The sequence below is a fragment of the Mustela nivalis genome (assembly GCF_964662115.1).
Source record: "Mustela nivalis genome assembly, chromosome: 7".
NCBI lineage: Eukaryota > Metazoa > Chordata > Mammalia > Carnivora > Mustelidae > Mustela > Mustela nivalis.
The window spans coordinates 124,916,582-124,933,810 of NC_139026.1; the positions used below are offsets into that span (position 1 = coordinate 124,916,582).

At 36.7% G+C, this 17,229-nt stretch overlaps 1 protein-coding gene across 4 annotated transcripts in view; it reads right to left on the minus strand.

Moving 5' to 3' along the window:
• Nucleotides 1-1,441: 1,441 nt before the first annotated feature.
• The window catches only part of MINDY3 (MINDY lysine 48 deubiquitinase 3), an 82,400-nt gene continuing 66,612 nt past the window's right edge, over nucleotides 1,442-17,229 (minus strand). For all 4 annotated transcript variants that reach the window (XM_082739049.1, XM_082739048.1, XM_082739051.1 and 1 more), the window contains 4 exons: nucleotides 10,340-10,412; nucleotides 7,819-7,906; nucleotides 3,939-4,010; nucleotides 1,442-2,410 (listed from right to left, as the gene is read on the minus strand). In XM_082739049.1, coding sequence (XP_082595175.1) covers nucleotides 2,261-2,410; nucleotides 3,939-4,010; nucleotides 7,819-7,906; nucleotides 10,340-10,412 — 383 coding nt within the window. In that variant the 3' untranslated portion in view covers nucleotides 1,442-2,260. The remainder of the gene's footprint in view (nucleotides 2,411-3,938; nucleotides 4,011-7,818; nucleotides 7,907-10,339; nucleotides 10,413-17,229) is intronic.

Here is a 17,229-nt window from a genome sequence, read left to right on the forward strand (position 1 = left end):
GGTAGGGGTACAAATTCATCCTTTTATATGTGAATATATCTTTTTATCTTGTTTACTTTCTTTGGTTTATTTTGAGTTTGAGATGAAAGCTTAGCTTTCCAATTTTCAAACCTTTATTTTAATAATATATTTAAAGCCATTCATTTCCCTCTAAGCATTGCTATAATGACATCCATAATTTTTGCTGTTTTATTTTCATTCAGTAAAACATGTTCTAACTTCTGATTTCCCTTTGACTCTCGGGTTATTCAGAAATGTGCTGCTTAATTACCCAACTTTTGGGGGTTTCTCTAGACTGCTTTATGGCCCAGCACATTATTGATCTTGGTAAGCATCTCACATACATGTGGAAGGAAAATGTATCCACAGCTTTATGTGTTCCATATCTGTCCCTTAGATGGAGGTAAGGTCCAGTCATGTGAGTAAAGATCCCTCCACTCTCTGAGACTCTAGATTGAGAAGCAGATAAGCCCTCCCTACTGTGCTGTTTAAAGTCCACAGCCAAAGAATTTGTAAAACAATTGTTTTATATCATGAAGTTTTTGGGATGGTTTGTTATATAATCGTAAAAAAGTAAACACTATTTTGTAGGCTCAATGTTTATGAGAAAATCTATGCTTCTTCATAATCCTATGGAATTTGGGACCAGAGTTAGCATATTGTGTTTTATATACATTTGGAAGCAGCCAACATTAATAACAAAGACATTGTACAGCTGTAATTCTAGTAGCTTGTATCACACTCTTGAACATAATGTCACCAAAAATCATACATAAAATCTTGTTCCAGTCTTTTCTTATGCTATAAACCTTATACTGGAACCATTAACATTTATAAAAATAAAATTTAAATAAAACCCCAAATTCACAGAGCGAATACAAACATATTTAGCTAAATAATGAAGGTAAAATTTAGGTTTTTTTTTAAGATTTTATTTATTTGAGAGAGTGGAAGTGAGGGAGATGAAGCAGGCTCCGCTGAGCGAGAGCCCAATGTGGGACTCGATTCCAGGAGCATGAGAACATGACCTGAGTTGAAGGCAGATGCTTAACCAACTGAGCCACACAGGTGTCCATGAAATTCAGTTATTAAATTCCTAAGAGTACACTTGACAAATGCTTCTCAAGTGAAGGAAAGAAAGTAATTCTAGCTATTCACCTTTCAAATTGCTGGGCAACAAACTTACTGAAATAAAGTAAAATCTCTCTCTAAAATAAACAGGGTGGACCTTTCTGTAACTTTGCCTCCTGAGCTTCTAGTGCTCCTGGCTGACAAGTAAGTTACAGAATTCTTTTGTCAGTGTACAGTTTGGTCTCCTTTTCAAGGTTGTAGAAGTCCATTAGGCATTTGTTCTATGATATAGTCTAAGGATTGGTGGGCAGAAACACCGTTAAGTATTAGCTTCTTTTGAGTCACTAATGTAAAAACTGCCAAGCTACAGTTAAAGAAAAAAAAGTGTTTATTTAGCCATCCACCAGGATCGTAATAAATAATGCAATATACTAATGTAATAACAGATGTTCTCATGCATTTATCACATAAATATACAAGAAAGCTGGCTTACAGGGCTGCTGGGACAAATTTGGAAAAGTGTATTTGGCAATACAGTGAGTTAACAGTGTTAAGACTATCAAACAGATTCTCTTACCTATCATTTTTTTTGAAATACATCCTCTATATATCAGTGAATAAATGGTAATGTTCCCTTATAGTTTCTACTTTTTATAAACATGCCAGAGCTAAGCCAATTGGCAAAGAATCCAGGTTGATAATTTATCAGTATTCCTAATGGAAACCAGATTTTAGAGAAGAAACAACAAAGATTTAACTCTTGTGCATTTCAATGTGGAGGCTGATAGACTGCAAGCCAGAATCATTGAAACCATAAAATATGTCTGAATGAAATAAAAACCCAAAGTAGTTTATAAATAGTAACTTTGATACTCAATATATAAATGCTGTATAGTATTAGGATGTTTATAATTCAATAAATGACCAATTATCTGACTGTAAAAGTGATGAACTCTGATTAAAGCTTAGTTTTGCTAGTAAATTTCACACAAAGACTTAAAATAGGGTAACCTTTAACATAAAGCTTTAAAACAAATAATTTAAACATATCTTAAACACTGAAAATGTGTTTTTAATTGTTATTTACAGTTAATCAATGATACCAGTGTATAGCTTCATGTAGCCAACTGCCAGTCTTGCATCCCTCTTTCAACATCTGCTATTACAATCTTCCTTATAAATAGGCAAATTAGTTTAGTGAAGGAGAGCGATCTGTGGTCCACAGTAATTCAATGTATGGCCATTTGGTTTGGAGACAGCGTTTAATGGGAGTGTCATCTGTTTGTAGCATAGGATCTTCAAAACCCATAACAACTGCGGTCCCTTCAACATACATTACCTGTTGAACAAAGAAAGCCACAGAGGTCAGTCTTAAGAAGGACAGAGAACTTTGCATGGGCTAGCAAATAAGGCCTTGCATATATATATATATATAATATTTATTCAGGCCTTGCATATTATTTCATATGGAACTTTAATTTTATTTTGATAGATATTATGAGCAAGAATATTTGCTTACTAGTTAATGTAAAAATGTATTTGGAAACAAGATGGTGATACACATTTTAACTCATAGCTTGGCAGTTCATTTTTAGATATTAAGATCATGACTTCAAAAACATGTGAATCCTAAAATACATGCAGGTTGTTTCTGATAAAGAAAAAATACCATCCCTTAAATAACATATCGGTTGGAAGAAATGTTTATTTATATAACATATAGTTCTTACTGCTTTAATATGGAGGCACTGGAATGGTCATGCTGTCTCATGAGATTAGAAGCTATAATAGAAAAAGAGCTATATATTCAGAGGAGGAGTTCACCTTTTAAAATTTGAAAGGGTTAAAATTTCCACAGATAGGAGTAAACTGGATGTTTGTCAATGAAATCTGCTTTTGTAATTATAAAATGCTATTCATGAGTGTATTCCGTATTACATGAAAAACCATGGGAAAAAAATTAAGGCGGCTGTCAGGTCAGAAACAAAAATCAAACAGTAGAAAAAGTCTGGTAGGTAAAACTAGCCAGGTAGTTTATATACAGTGGTGATGATCATATAAAATATACATGGCCAGATGGATACTAGAAACAAGTTTTATTCTGATTTAATTGCAAAAAACTTTTAGGACTGTCTGTGAAATAATATACTAATACCCTAACTCATTAAAAGAGCTTACTGTGTATATTAAACGAGTCCGTCATTAATCTCTTTTTGTAGGAAGGGAAATTCCAAATGTATAATTTAAAAGGAATAGATACAGACTGTCTTCTTCCAAAGTATATGTATTTTTATATATTAGTGTTTGGTACACAGGATTGCTCTAATTATGTTCTTCCAATATAAAAGCTCTAATCTATCTGAGCAGCCTAAAGAAATAACTATTAGTTTTAACTGGGAGTTTCCATAAAAACACATTTGCAATTCTTATTTGCATTAATATATTACTCTCTATGATGAAATCAATTTAATACAATGAGACTACAACTCACATTTTTCAACTCTCCACAGTATAATCTTTTCTGAAAAATGGTCCACAAAGCATTTAACTCAAGTTATTACAATTATCAGATAAAACAGGACCTATTTTATGGGCAAAATCTGATCTAGTAATATCGATACAGCCGAGAGTAACAAAATGTATGTAAATGTAGCTGTTTTGTCACAGTGAAACTATTGTTCCAAAACACTAATGAAGATCTCAATGACTAACATATACTGATCAAATCAAAATACAACCAGTTCTGAAATATGCTGTAGCAGTAAAGAGAGTAAAAGACTCTTGGACAATTTTATGGGAATCAAACCTTGTTACAGACTCATATTTACCAAATGAAGGCGAAGACAAATTACTCTGAATGCTCATACCTTCTCATTATAATTTGACTGCTTCAATCCATTGTAGTGATAGACAGTAAAAGACTCTGGACCACTGGAGCCCTATTATAAATAAAATACTATTAAAGCTTTAAAGTTTACTTTTATACTTCGAAAGGATAATGTAGTTGAAAGGAAAATTCACGTTTCTTAAATCCATATACTTTGATGGGGGAATCATTTGCTGAAGCAAGAAACTTAAGACCTTATCTACTAAAAAACATAAAAACTTAACTAGTGGCTTCTGGGGAAGATGCTGTAAAATGGGGAAGTACTGATATTTATTATAAGCTCTTCTGGTTTATTTTTTTTTAAAGGACAAGGTTCTAAAAAACAAAAATATTTCCTAAAATCTTACCTTTTTCTGGTTGTAAATAATTTGTTCCTCTCAATAAATACGTAAGAGCAGTAATGTCACTCTTCGTCAGCTTGCAGACAGACATCTATGTACCAGTGTTTTCCACTGGCTTACAAAGGAAAGGGTTTCCACCCACCCTCTCCCATCTAAATATTGTCAACTTCTAAACAGTGAAAAGAGCCTGGTGGGAAATGAAGATGCGAATTACACTTAGAGCCTTTAATAATAACCAATAAAGAAGTGAAATCCTATAAATTCCCATTTTACTAAACTTACAGGAAATCTGATCATGTTAGCCTTACTGCCTTAACCTTCACTAAAGATCAAGTCCAATTCTCTTAACCTCTTATTCAAGGCCATCAATGGTCTGGCCCCACCTAAGGTACCTGGCTCCAGTGATCTCCCTCAGGGCCTAGGGCCTCGTGTCTTTTGCCTTAACTGACTGATATAAGGATATGCATGGGACAAAAGCTGGTCCTCGTCCACATTAGAATCTGTTCCATTTTGTAACTCAGAGAAGAGAGCTGCTGGCAACAGTGGCTCGATTTTCTAGAGAATCCACGGGAGAGGGGCAGCCCGCCCCCGTCCTCCCTGCTTCAGTTCCTGAATGCCTGTAAGCAGTTCCTCACAGTTCTTATCTTTCCTTCCCACTTGTGTCAACTCAGGCTGTGATTTGCAACCAAGAATCCTAAAATACAGAACCAGTCTAGCTTTTATGCCATTTCTCCAACTACTCAGTTGTCTGACTTTTCTGTTGTAGACAAACATAATAGTCATTTTCCCATGAAAAGACTCTGTTGGCTATTTTGAATTCTTGAAAATTGAGAAAAGAGATCTAATAAATCGGGACGCTTGGATGGCTCAGTCAGTTAAGTGTCTGCTTTTGGCTCAGGTCCTGGTCCCAGGGTCCTGAGGAGGAGCCTTGCATCGGGCTTGCTGCTTGGCGGGGAGTCTGCTTCTCCCTCTGTCCCTTCCCCCTACATGCTCTCTCTCCTCAAATAAATAAAATCTTAAAAAAAAAAAAATCTAATAAATCTAAGCTTATAACTCTTGTATCTTACTCAAAATGCTTTCTAAAAAATAGAAAAATCAAAAATGTGATAATTTTCTTAATTGCATACATGAGTTGATGGAATTAGTTACTTAGATAATTTGGCTGTTTATTTTCAGAGTTAATGTACTTTAACTTAGAAAGCAAATATTTCACTGGAATAGATACACAATTTATATTCTTTAGTTCCACTCATGAACAACTGGCAGAAAATGCAAAATATCAACAGAAGGTAATTGTAACGCATTGGCGCAGTACCTATCCCGGGGCTGCTCCATTAGCCACTGTCTAGCTGTGTGACCTCAAGCTATTGTTTTACATTTTCTAATCCTCAATTTCCTTATTGCCAAAAGGGAGGGAAAACAGTACCTAATTTATAAGGGACACAGTACCTGGGCCATAGTTATGAGCTTTAAAAAAATGGAAGTTGCTTCTGCTATTCTTATTGTAAATAAATTGCCTTGAAATGCTTCTGGATTCCTCTGCAGCCCCCCAACCTCCCTCCCTCTCCACTCTGCCTCTCCTTTAGGCAAAGAAGTAGCTCTTCCCTCGCACCTACTTTAAATGTTTGTAGAGATCACTGAAGTTAGATAAATATTTTCCTGGCTGCCCTTCTGACCCATTTTGCAACTTTACTTGATTAAAGGTTTACTGACTTTCACAAAATTGGACACGTACAAAGCAGTATAAAGAGGTCTCAGTGGTGTGGGCCATGGTCAGAAGGGATGCGCCCCAGAAAGTTCAGAAGCAGGTGAGCGGGCGGGAATGTGCCCAGTCTTTCTCTGAAGCAGCAAGTCTGACACCATGAGAATCCCCTGGAGGAGGGACCTGAGAAATTGCATTTCTAACGAGCTTTTGGAGATTACATTTTGAAAGACCAGGGGACTAAAATTCTCTTTAATTATCTCAAGGAATAATACAATTAAAAATTTAATTTCTTGAACTAATAAGTTCTTAGAATATTTATAAGTACTATCATGTAATGAATCACATCTGAGATGCAGATTTTCAAGAGCTGGTAACTATCCCACTTGGTTTATACTTCCCAAGCACTTTTCAAAATCTGCCCCCAAATTTAGTGCAATAATTTTAAATTTAATGTTATAAAGTTAATGCTATAATTTACTAAACATTTATTAAGATATCTAAGAGAGGGACGCCTGGGTGGCTCAGTTGGTTAAGCAGCTGCCTTCGGCTCAGGTCATGATCCCAGCGTCCTGGGATCGAGTCCCACATCGGGCTCCTTGCTCAGCAGGAAGCCTGCTTCTCTCTCTGCCTCTGCCTGCCATTCTGTCTGCCTGTGCTCGCTCTCTCCCCCCCTCTCTCTGATAAATAAAAAATCTTAAAAAAAAAAAAAAAAAAGATATCTAAGAGAGAGAGGATATCACAATCCAATAGTCATTTTAATAATGTCAGAAAAAAAAGTTTTTCATGAAGTATTTACCAAAATTTAAAGACCTCTAGCTATTCTGTTATATACTTACTTTGAATTTCACCTCACTTTCTTTACTCGCATTAACCATAACAGATCTAGATTTAGAAAATATGGGTTCTCTTTTAATTACCAAGACTGAATGTCAGTAATGTCTACTCTGTTAAAGATAATTTAAACCTAAAACATAAAATTAACAACTCTATCTTGACCTTTTCCCTCCATGACTTCAAGCTTGGCAGTACATCTCCTTTATAAGAGGGGTGAAATTGAAATAGAAACTGGCATTTCTACTGAAACACAGATCTTTAACTTAAACCATTATAGTATCTGATGAAATGATCCCACTATGCCTGGCCTAAATTTGGCATCTGGTTTAGCAGTAACATCCTTCACGGAGCTAGGAAACACGAAGAAAAGACAGGCATGGGCTACAGAACTGGCTTTGTCAACGACGTAGTGGTGACTCAGGAGTATGGAGACTAGCGCCTGTCGAAGCCCAGTGGAAGACATGTCCTAACATGAAACAGTACAGCTCCACTCCAAGGTTCTACTTTCACTCAACTAAAATTCTCCTGCAACTTAGGTGTTTCTCCTGCACACAGACTCCTTTACCTCCTTTATTTATTTAAATGTATTTTAAAAGTTCCAAAAAGGTAAGTACCATTTATGAGTAAGAATGACCTGAGAGCAGGAAAACAGGGTGCAGGAGGGTAGAGAGGGTCTTTCTCTTCTTACTGCGCGCTTCTCATTGTTACAGCTCCTTTAAAAACCAGTACCCTAGCTGTATGTGCCGGTGCATGCGCGCTCCTCCACTTCCCCCTCCCCAGAAATTCTGCATTACTGTACTGGAACACACATACCCTTTTATCCTCTCTGTATGGGAAAGTATTTACATCGTAACAGCACTTTCTTCGTCTTCTAGCTGCATGTTATACCATTTTACATGAGTAGAAAAGAAATGCTGAAACAATCATGAAATGCTCATCCCAGGAGAACAAAACATATAGTATGTCTTCAATTATGTTACCTGATCGGGAAAAAATTCTTGAAGGAATGGACCCAATAAGATGATTCCTAATCCTTCCGGATCTAGTTTATTCTTCATGAGATTGATACTACGGGGAGGGAAAAAAAAAAAAAAAAGAAAAACAGTGGATACCAAAGGAGAAAAAGCTTATTTTCCTTCTTTCATAGAGATTTAATTAGTAGTACTATAACACATCTCACTGCCAAAAATCTTAAGAGCTGTTCTTTTTAGACCGTTAGTGACAAATACACAGGAATGACCTCTAATTTGCCAAAACTTGGTTATTTTTAAACCAGAGTACTCTGTTACTATTTAGAATTTAAATGATGATGACGACTTTGAAACATTGCCCCTTATTAGGTAAAGTAATTTCAAAAGCTTGGGTTGTCAACGCAGGCTTATAACCTCCCAAAGGCAATTCTCTTTGCTTCATAGGTATGCCTGAATTTAACAATCATATGAGCCACTGAACTTAAAAAAAAAAAAAAAAAAATGTTTAAGCTCAAAGAGAAAAAGAAACCATGTCAAAGGCACTTCAGATAATCAAAAACATCTCCCAAAAGGCTTACTTTCAAGAACCAAATGCAAAGGAAGCTAAAATTGAGACAATGTAACTGAAGGGTATAGGGTGAAGAGGCACAGAATGCTGAGGCACAGCGAGTGACCGCAAGAGGCGCGGACTGCGCAGACTGCGTTGTTCCAGGAACAGCCTACCGGGAACACGCTTTGCTTGCCATGTAGGTGGAGCCAAGGCTGGTGAAAGGGGTTACGTGGAACTGGGAAGGCAGAGTTGTAAAAATGAAAATGGTCTTTGCAGAAAATTTTCATTTTCTATGTTCTACTCCCAGACCTTTTTTTTTTTTTTTTTAAGATTTTATTTATTTATTTGACAGGCAGAGATCACAAGCAGGCAGAGACAGGCAGATAGAGAGAGGTGGAATTAGGCTCCCTGCTGAGCAGAGCCCAATGTGGGGCTCGATCCCAGAACCCTGGGATTATGAGCCAAAGGGAGAGAGGCTTTAACCAGTTGAGCCACACCAGAAGCCCCTCTCTCCCAGGTCTTAAATGACAGGTTAAATATACCTTGTTACATAATGCAAAGGATATGACGGTAGAGCGGGTCTGAGTAAGACTGGGCATGTTAGGTTAGATTAGGGCATGAAACAAATGAAGGCAAGGTCATATTTAATGTATTTAATTCCTTAATCTTAATGCGGTGCTATTTGTTTATAGGCCATCACATATTATAAATGTGAGTAGGCCAAAATACAGAATGAAAAACTCAGTCCAATTTGTCAGCTACCTCTAGGAAAAACAATCTAACTCAAGTGCACTAACTTTATAATTGAAGGTATGTTATGTATCCTGATGAATAAAGGAAAATTAAGTAGACGACAGCCACATACGTAAGAATTTGGGGAAAAAAAAAAAACACACAACTTTTTTTTTCTCCTTTCCCTCTTAAGAACTGTCAACAATCAAAACTGCTTGAGTTCAATTCTCTTTTGCAAACTACAGTGATATAAACAAGATGGTTTCTATTTGGAAATCCATTTAGAAGAAATAACGATTTGCGATTTTACAAAATACATAATTACAATTATACCATTTATTGGACAAGTTCATTTTTCTGAATTGAGTTCCTCCTCTTTAAGTTAGAAATGATTATGTCTATTAAGAATGAATAATATCAGAGCTCTAGTAATAGATAAATTAATTCAGATGTGAGCCATTTGAAAATGTGTTTCATACTCTCAAACAAAATTTAGCAAGCTATTTAAAAACAGTTTTAAATATCAAGTTCTAAAAACTGTGTGTACTTAAATGTTTGATGGTGCTTTTGCTGAATCTTTTCCTTTGTTTTGTAAGCTCTAATTTGTTCATTGTCAGATAACTTTGAGACTGAAAATTAAAAACTACCGAAGGAAAAGTTAGTATAGATCATAGTGATCTCTGTATTTTCATATTTGAGCAACAGATATATCCCCTTAAGAGATTCTCATCGATATCAAAAAGCACACATTTATGAAAAGTTAGAGATGTATCAATTTACAAAGTATAAAAAGAGGACATTTAGCAATACTGAAAACTATATTCTGTAACATACTGGGGTTGCTTACAAAAAGGTTTTAGATCAGTCAATTTAATGATATACAATGTGCAATGTCTTCGATCAAATGTCTTTAAGACCAAGTCTGAAGCTTGCCGGTCCTTTAAGTGAGACGACTAGCAATATGGACATCATAGATATCTGTCATTACTTTCAGATATGCACAGAATTTTTAAAAATGGAGAAGGTTTTATAGTGAGAAAAAACAATAGGAAAAGTGTGGGGAAAAGGTCATTTTAAGTATGTTGAATCTGCTATAAATACTGCTTTCTTCTTACATCTTTGCTTTACATAAAGAACTAAGCTTCCTATACTCAGGTTTAGATTTTTAAAAAAGGCAAAACTGTGTCATGTTTTAAATGTGATAGACTCTTTCTGAGTCCATTAAATAATACTTCCTGTTTCGCTTACTATTCAGGATCGGAAACAAGGTCCAATGCTTTCATCACATCTTCTAGAAGTGAATCAGGTATGAATCCATTATCTGGGGGAGAAAAACAGCATTAGCATCTTGAGTAAGAGTTTGCTTTAAGAAATGCTAGGAGAAAAATCATGTGAGAGGCAACTGTGCCTATTATTAGATACTCTCTTCTTTGACTTTTCTGGGCACAGAGGCAATGATTTATTTTTCTAATAAAAAAATCCCACATGACTTGTACCTGAGAATTCTCAGGAAACTTAAAAGTGAAATTACTCCTTAAAGAAGGTTATAAATGTCAAAGATAAAAGTATTTTTCTATTTAAAGTTATCGTAATTATTTAGTAATTAGGTATGTCTTTGAATAACAATGTGAACCTTTAAATTCCCTTTAAGAAAGCCAATTAAAATAAGTTTTTACCACCAAATTTCTTTAGTTACAATGTCAGTTATAATGTCATTCTTTTTGAAAGAATGTTAATGATATGCTGCTCTAAGACCAAGAGCTATCCCTATAACAGACTTCATTTAAGTAAAAGCCATAGACTTAAAGGGAAAAATTCAAAAGTTGAGAATTCAGGACAGAAACAAATGGTTGATGAAGATGAGTTTATGGAAAATATTCCTTTTCTTGGGCTTGCTGAGGAAATAGCATTGGGAAAGGGCCCAAACTCGGATGATGCAATAGCACATGACACACAAAGGCGTGTAGGGGCACTTGAAATCACAGTTTTAACAAGCAAGTTCATTCCCTTAAATGTGCAGTGTCTGAGTTTCTCTACCCATTTACTCATTCCTGGAGACTATTTCAGCTTTAAATCAACTTTCCACACAATATCCTTTTTGGGAATTAGATATTTAAAAAACAAAGTCTTGTCATGTAGAACAAGATGTACAAAAGGCCCACTTCTATCTTACTCCAGAATACAGTGCAGTGGTTCTTTCGGGATGTGGCATATACTCTTTCAGAAAGGGAAGAAAGAAGTTAAGATTTTATAGTCTGAAACCTCTTAAGCAGATGCTTAGCCATTTGAAGAAAAATTGGCCTTGACTAAAAAACAAAGAATCATTTAGGATATATAGATATAGATACCTATAACTGTATCTATTTTTAAAGAAGATTTTATTTATTTATTTGACAGAGAGAGCACACACAAGCAGGGAGAACAGCAGAGGAAAAAGCAGGCTCCCTGCTGAGCAGGGAGCCCAGTGCAGAACTTGATCCCAGGACCCCAAGATCATGCCCTGAGCCGAAGGTAGACACTTAACTGAGTCACCCGGGGCCCCCTTATTTAGGATAAGTAAAAATGTATAATTTTTAGAAGGGAAGGTTTAATTCCCAGATTTCAAGTTACCAGTAATCTGAGGTATAGAGAGTAAAGAACTTGTTTGAAGGGAAGTGTGAAAATACTCAAGCTTTGTAAGCTTAAATTTGATCAGTTTAAAAGGTAGAAAACTCATTTGTTTAGCTAAGTCACAGCTAAAACCTTAGCATTCAAAATGTAAAACAGGCTTTACTTGGCTCCTAGTTGAAAGGGACAATTCTCTCCATAGGTTTCCTTATTTTTGGGGCTATGTGTATATCCACCTGATAAACAGTCTGTATTACAATGTTCCTCAGGAACCCTGAATGGTGGGCAGTCTTGCCACTTCTTAACATAATAGAGACTAAACCAGGAGCTAACTGGCCCTATAAAGTAGGCAAACAAAAACTGGGACAACAAACAACCTTCTTCACTCAAACACGATTAACTTCAAGCATACATAGTCCAGCATATTTTTAAGATACCTATGAGTATCTTAATCACACACAATCTTGAGAACAACAGTAACTACCAGCCCAGTGATTCTACATTTAGGGCAAACGGTATTTTAAAGCTAGACTGTAGTGTAATTTTCATAATACACTGAAGACTTTTACTATACCCCCGATTAGAAGAGGTGATTTGGACAATTGCTTACCTTTTTAAAACCTTTATTTTGATGTTACTTTATTCTTGAATTCATACCAAATAAAGTATCAGGCAAAATCTTTAGAAAAAGAAATGCTTAAGTCTGAAAGCAGATGAAGCTTAAGACATCTAGTATTTAGGCACCGATTCCCTGAGAGATGATGGAAGTAGATGCTGCAATGATAAGCCCTTGGTACCAACAACAGAGGAAATACCGGCAAGGACCATTTGCTGACCATCACACCGGACCACAGCAGCGCTCTAGACCTTGAACGCACGGGTAACCGGAGGCGGCGAGAGGACGAGAGTGCACCAGCTGTGATCTTAAGCAGGTAACATGTAAGTGTTCTGGTATGGTTAAGTTGTGTTTAAAACACTTGAAAAGAGAAAAAGCTGTGTCTTTAGAAGAAAAAGAAGCTTTAACTTAACAGACTGTAAAAAGTGTCAAGTGGCTGAGAGGAGGAATAACTGCGTGTAAAGAAGCACTGGTGAAGGAGAGCGCAAGTGACAGTTAAGGGAGTCGTTTCCCGAGAAGCTTCACCATTTGCACCAAATCCTGATTTCTATTCTGAAAGACAAGGGAAGAAAAGGGAAAGCCTGGCAAGTCTGGTCACCAGTCAAACTGTGCTGCAGGAGGAAAGCAAAGCCCAGAATTAGCAGAGAAAGCAGGAGACAACTTGTGAGAAGATGGAGGACAGGGGCGTGGGGGGAGCGGGGACAGGGCCGCACTTAGGACTGTAACGTTTTCAAACCACTGTAGGTGTGAGAGAGTCAAGTTTTTTTGGGAATACAAAATAAAACTGAGATCTAAAAGTAAGTTAATGCCAGTTTTAGTCAAATAATAATTTTTCTTTCACTAAACGATGTATGCAACCTTTGTTCCCAGGCAAGGGAACGAAGATGGTACCCCCCTATTTTTTCCATATCTTTGTCAACACTTATTTCTTGCATTTTTGATACCAGATAATTCTGACTGATGTGAGGTGACATCTCATCATGATTTTAGGACACCATCATGAAGTTAAGACCTTGTCATGTTTCAGCGTTCCCTGGCCTCTTTGCCTTCGTATTACTACTGGTTTGCTCGTCTGGCTCCCCAGTAGATGGAAGCGCCTGAGGAGGAAGGGCTGCCTGACACACGGCTGCCCAACAAGCAGTGTCATGTCTGACCGTTCAAACTAGCCTGAACAAGTTTCAACAAGGTTCAGGCACCATAGTTCAACCAAAAACACTGTGTAAGCACTTGAAATCAGAAAGAAAGGAGTAGTGAATTTATAGGCTGGCCTGCAAAACCCCCTGTATTATGTGACAGAAAAGCTACAAAACCTGGAGCAGAAGGAGGGTGGGGACGACACGGGTCGGGGTAAGTGGGGGTGGCAGGAGGGAAGCAGCAAGAGAACAGAGGAGAAAATGGCTCCATTAAGAGGAATAGAGAGAACTGAACTGAACAAAAGGAATTTCTAGAGAATGCCTAAGGACTGATGAACAGGAAACAACCTCCCAGTGAAATTATTCTCAAGGTTACATAAATGCACACTAGAATCAGAGTCACTGTATCTCATAAACATAAGGGAATAGCATTTAAATTAGCTTAAATAGGCTAGCTTTAAATAGGCTTAAGTTTTAGATTTGAAGTTCATACCTCATGATCCCCTTCACCCATTTCATGCCCCTCCAACGTCCTCTCATTTGGCCACCAGCAATTTGTTCTCCATGAGTCTGTTTCTCTTGTCACCCTTGTTGTTGTTGTAGTGTTGGCTCGCTCCTTTGTTTTTTAGATTCCACATCTAAGTAAAATCATATGGTATTTTCCTTTGTCTGGCTTATTTCACTTAGCCTTATACCCTTTGGATCCATGTTGTTGTAAATGACAAGATTTCATTCTTTTTTATGGCTGAGTAATATTCCTGTATATATACCACATTATCCATTCTTCTATGAACACTTGGGTTGCTTCCATTATCTTGACTATTGTAAATAATGCTGTAGTAAACATAGGGGTGTCTATGTCTTTCTAAATCGATACTTTCCTTATCTTCTGGTAAAATACTTGTATTTTTAGTTTTTTCTGGAAATTCCATACTGCTGTCCACAATGCACCAGCCTATATTACCACTCCTACTGCATGAGGGTCCCCCCTCCCCCCCCCCATATCCTTGTCAACACTTATTTCTTGCATTTTTGATACCAGATAATTCTGACCCATGTGAGGTGATAGCTCATGATTTCGAGTTGTATTTCCTAAATTTCCATTTCCACTAATGTGATGTTGAGCATCTTTTCATCTGTATGTTGGCCATCTGTAGGTCTTTTTTGGACAATATGTATAGAAGTGTTCTGCCCATTTTAAAATTGGATGATGTGCTTTTCTGGTGTTGAATTGTATGAATTCTTTATATATTTTGGATAATACTCCCTTATCAGATATATCATTTGCAAATACTTTCATTCAGGGTTTGCCTTTTTGTTTTGCTGGTTTCCTCTGCTGTGCAAAAGCTTTTTAGCTTGATGTAGATGCAATAGTTTGTTTCCCTTGAGGAGACAGATCCAGAAAAATATCACTAAGGTTGAAATCCAAATTATTGCCTATGTAGGTTTTCTGAGGGTTCATTTTTAGTTTATGGTTTCAGGTCTCATATTTAAGTCTTTAATCCATTTTGCATTTTTGTGCAGGGTTTAAGAAAGTGGTCCACTTTTCCCAGCACCATTTTAGAGATTGTCTTTTTCTTATTGTATAGCCTCCTTTGTCATAGTTTAATTGACCATATATAAGCATGGGTTTATTTCTGGGCTCTCTATCCTGTTCCATTTGTCTGTATGCCATACCACACTGTTTGGATTATTATATAAAATCTAGAACTCCAAGTTTGTTCATTTTCTCAAGCTTGCTATGGCTTTTGAGGTTAATACGTACTTTAGGATTTTTTTTCTTCAAGTTCTATAAAAGCCACTATTGCTATTTTGATAGGGATTTCACTGAATACACTGTAGACTGCTTGGGGTGCTATCAATAATTTTAACAATATTACTTCTTCCAATTCAAGAGCCTGGTATATCTTTCCACTTATTTGTGTTTTCTTTAATGTCTTGCAATTTTAATTTTTTTTTATTTTTTAAAAGATTTTATTTATTTGACAGAAATCACAAGTAGGTGAGGCGGGGGAGCAGGCACCCTTTTGAGCAGAGAGCCCAATGTGAGGCTCGATCCCAGGACCCTGGGATCATGACCTGAGCCAAAGGCAGAGGCTTTAACCCACTGAGCCACCCAGGTGCCCCTGTCTTGCAATTTTTAGAGAACAGGTCTTTTGTCTTCTTGGTTAGATTTATTATTACATATTTTATTCTGTTTGATAGAATGGTAAATGGCATGGTTTCCTTCATTTCCCTCTTGTGAATTATTAGTGTATAGAAACACAACAGATTTGTGTATTGATTTTGTATCCAATTCTTTTCATAATTTTCTTCTAGTTGTGGCCTTTTTCCACTTAAAATAGTCCCTTGAACATTTCTTGTAAGATTTTAGTGGTGAGGAACCCCTATATCTCCTCTTTCTTTTTTTTTTTAAATTTTTTTAAAGATTTTATTTTATTTATTTGAAAGAGAGAAAGCATGATAGGAGAGAGGTCAGCGGGAGAAGCAGACTCCCTGCCGAACAGGGAGCCCTATGTGGGACTCAATCCCGGGACTCCAGGATCACGACCCTAGCCAAAGGCAGTTGTCCAACCAACTGAGCCACCCGGGTGCCCCTCCTCTTTAATTCTTAATGATAGCCTAGCTGGGTTGAGTATTCTTGGCTCTAAGTTTTTTTTTTTTTTTTTCCCCTTTCTTTCTTTCAGCACTTGAACATTAGCCACTCCCTCTGGCCTGCAAAGTTTCTGCTGAAAAATTAGCTGATAATCTTTTAGGGTTTCCCTTGTATGCTTTTCCTCTTGCTGCTTCTAAGATTCTCTTTACTGTTTTCTTGGTGTGGATCTTGTTTTCCAGGGGATCATCTTGTTTGGGGATCTCTGTGTTTTATGGACCTGGATGTATATTTCCCTCCCTATATTAGGTAAATTTTCAGCTGTTAATTCTTTAAATAGGTTTCCCCACCTTGTTTCTCTCCTTCTGGGACCCCTACAATGAGAATGTTATTATGGTTGATATGTTGCTGAGGTCTCCTAACCCATCCTCACTTCTTAATTTTCTCTTTGCTATTCAGCATTATTGCTTCTTATTACTGTTTTCTAGACTGCTGACCCCATTCTTTTGACTTCCTCTGGTGCATTGTTCACTTTAGTTACCATTTCCTCTGTGGCTGGTTATGTTTATAATTTCTATCGCTTTGAGTAAGTGCTCACAGATTTCATCCACTGTGTCTTTATGACCATTATTTTGAATTCTTTATCGGGTAGACTGTTTATCTCCCTTATGTTTAGCCCTTTTTCTTCCCCTGTAGTTTTGTCTTGTTTTTTTTCATTTGGGACATAGTCGTCTTCTCTACAATTCTGCATGGGAGTCCCATATGGAAAAAACAGAACTGAAAACTTTGGGAAGCGAGAGGGGATATCTAGGTACATGAAGTTCAAAGGTCCTGAAAGCTCTTCTTCACCAAGACATATTACTGTAATCAAGCTCTCAAAAATCAAATACAGAATTATGAAAGCAGCAACAGAAGAAAAGACTCATCATATATAATGGAATCTCAATCAGGCTATAGGTAGCTTTTCAGCAGAAAACTTGTAGGCTCAAAGAGCAAGTGCTCAAAAGAAATACTTTCTCTCCTTTCTGAATGACAATTTTGCTGGGTAGTCATATTCCCAGAGAGACAAAAGCTGAGGTAGTTTATTACCATGTACCTACCCTGTAAGAAATAATGAGGCTTTTAAAGCTGAAATCAAAGGACACTAAATTAGTAACATTAAAATGTAAGTATAAAATTCACTGGTAAA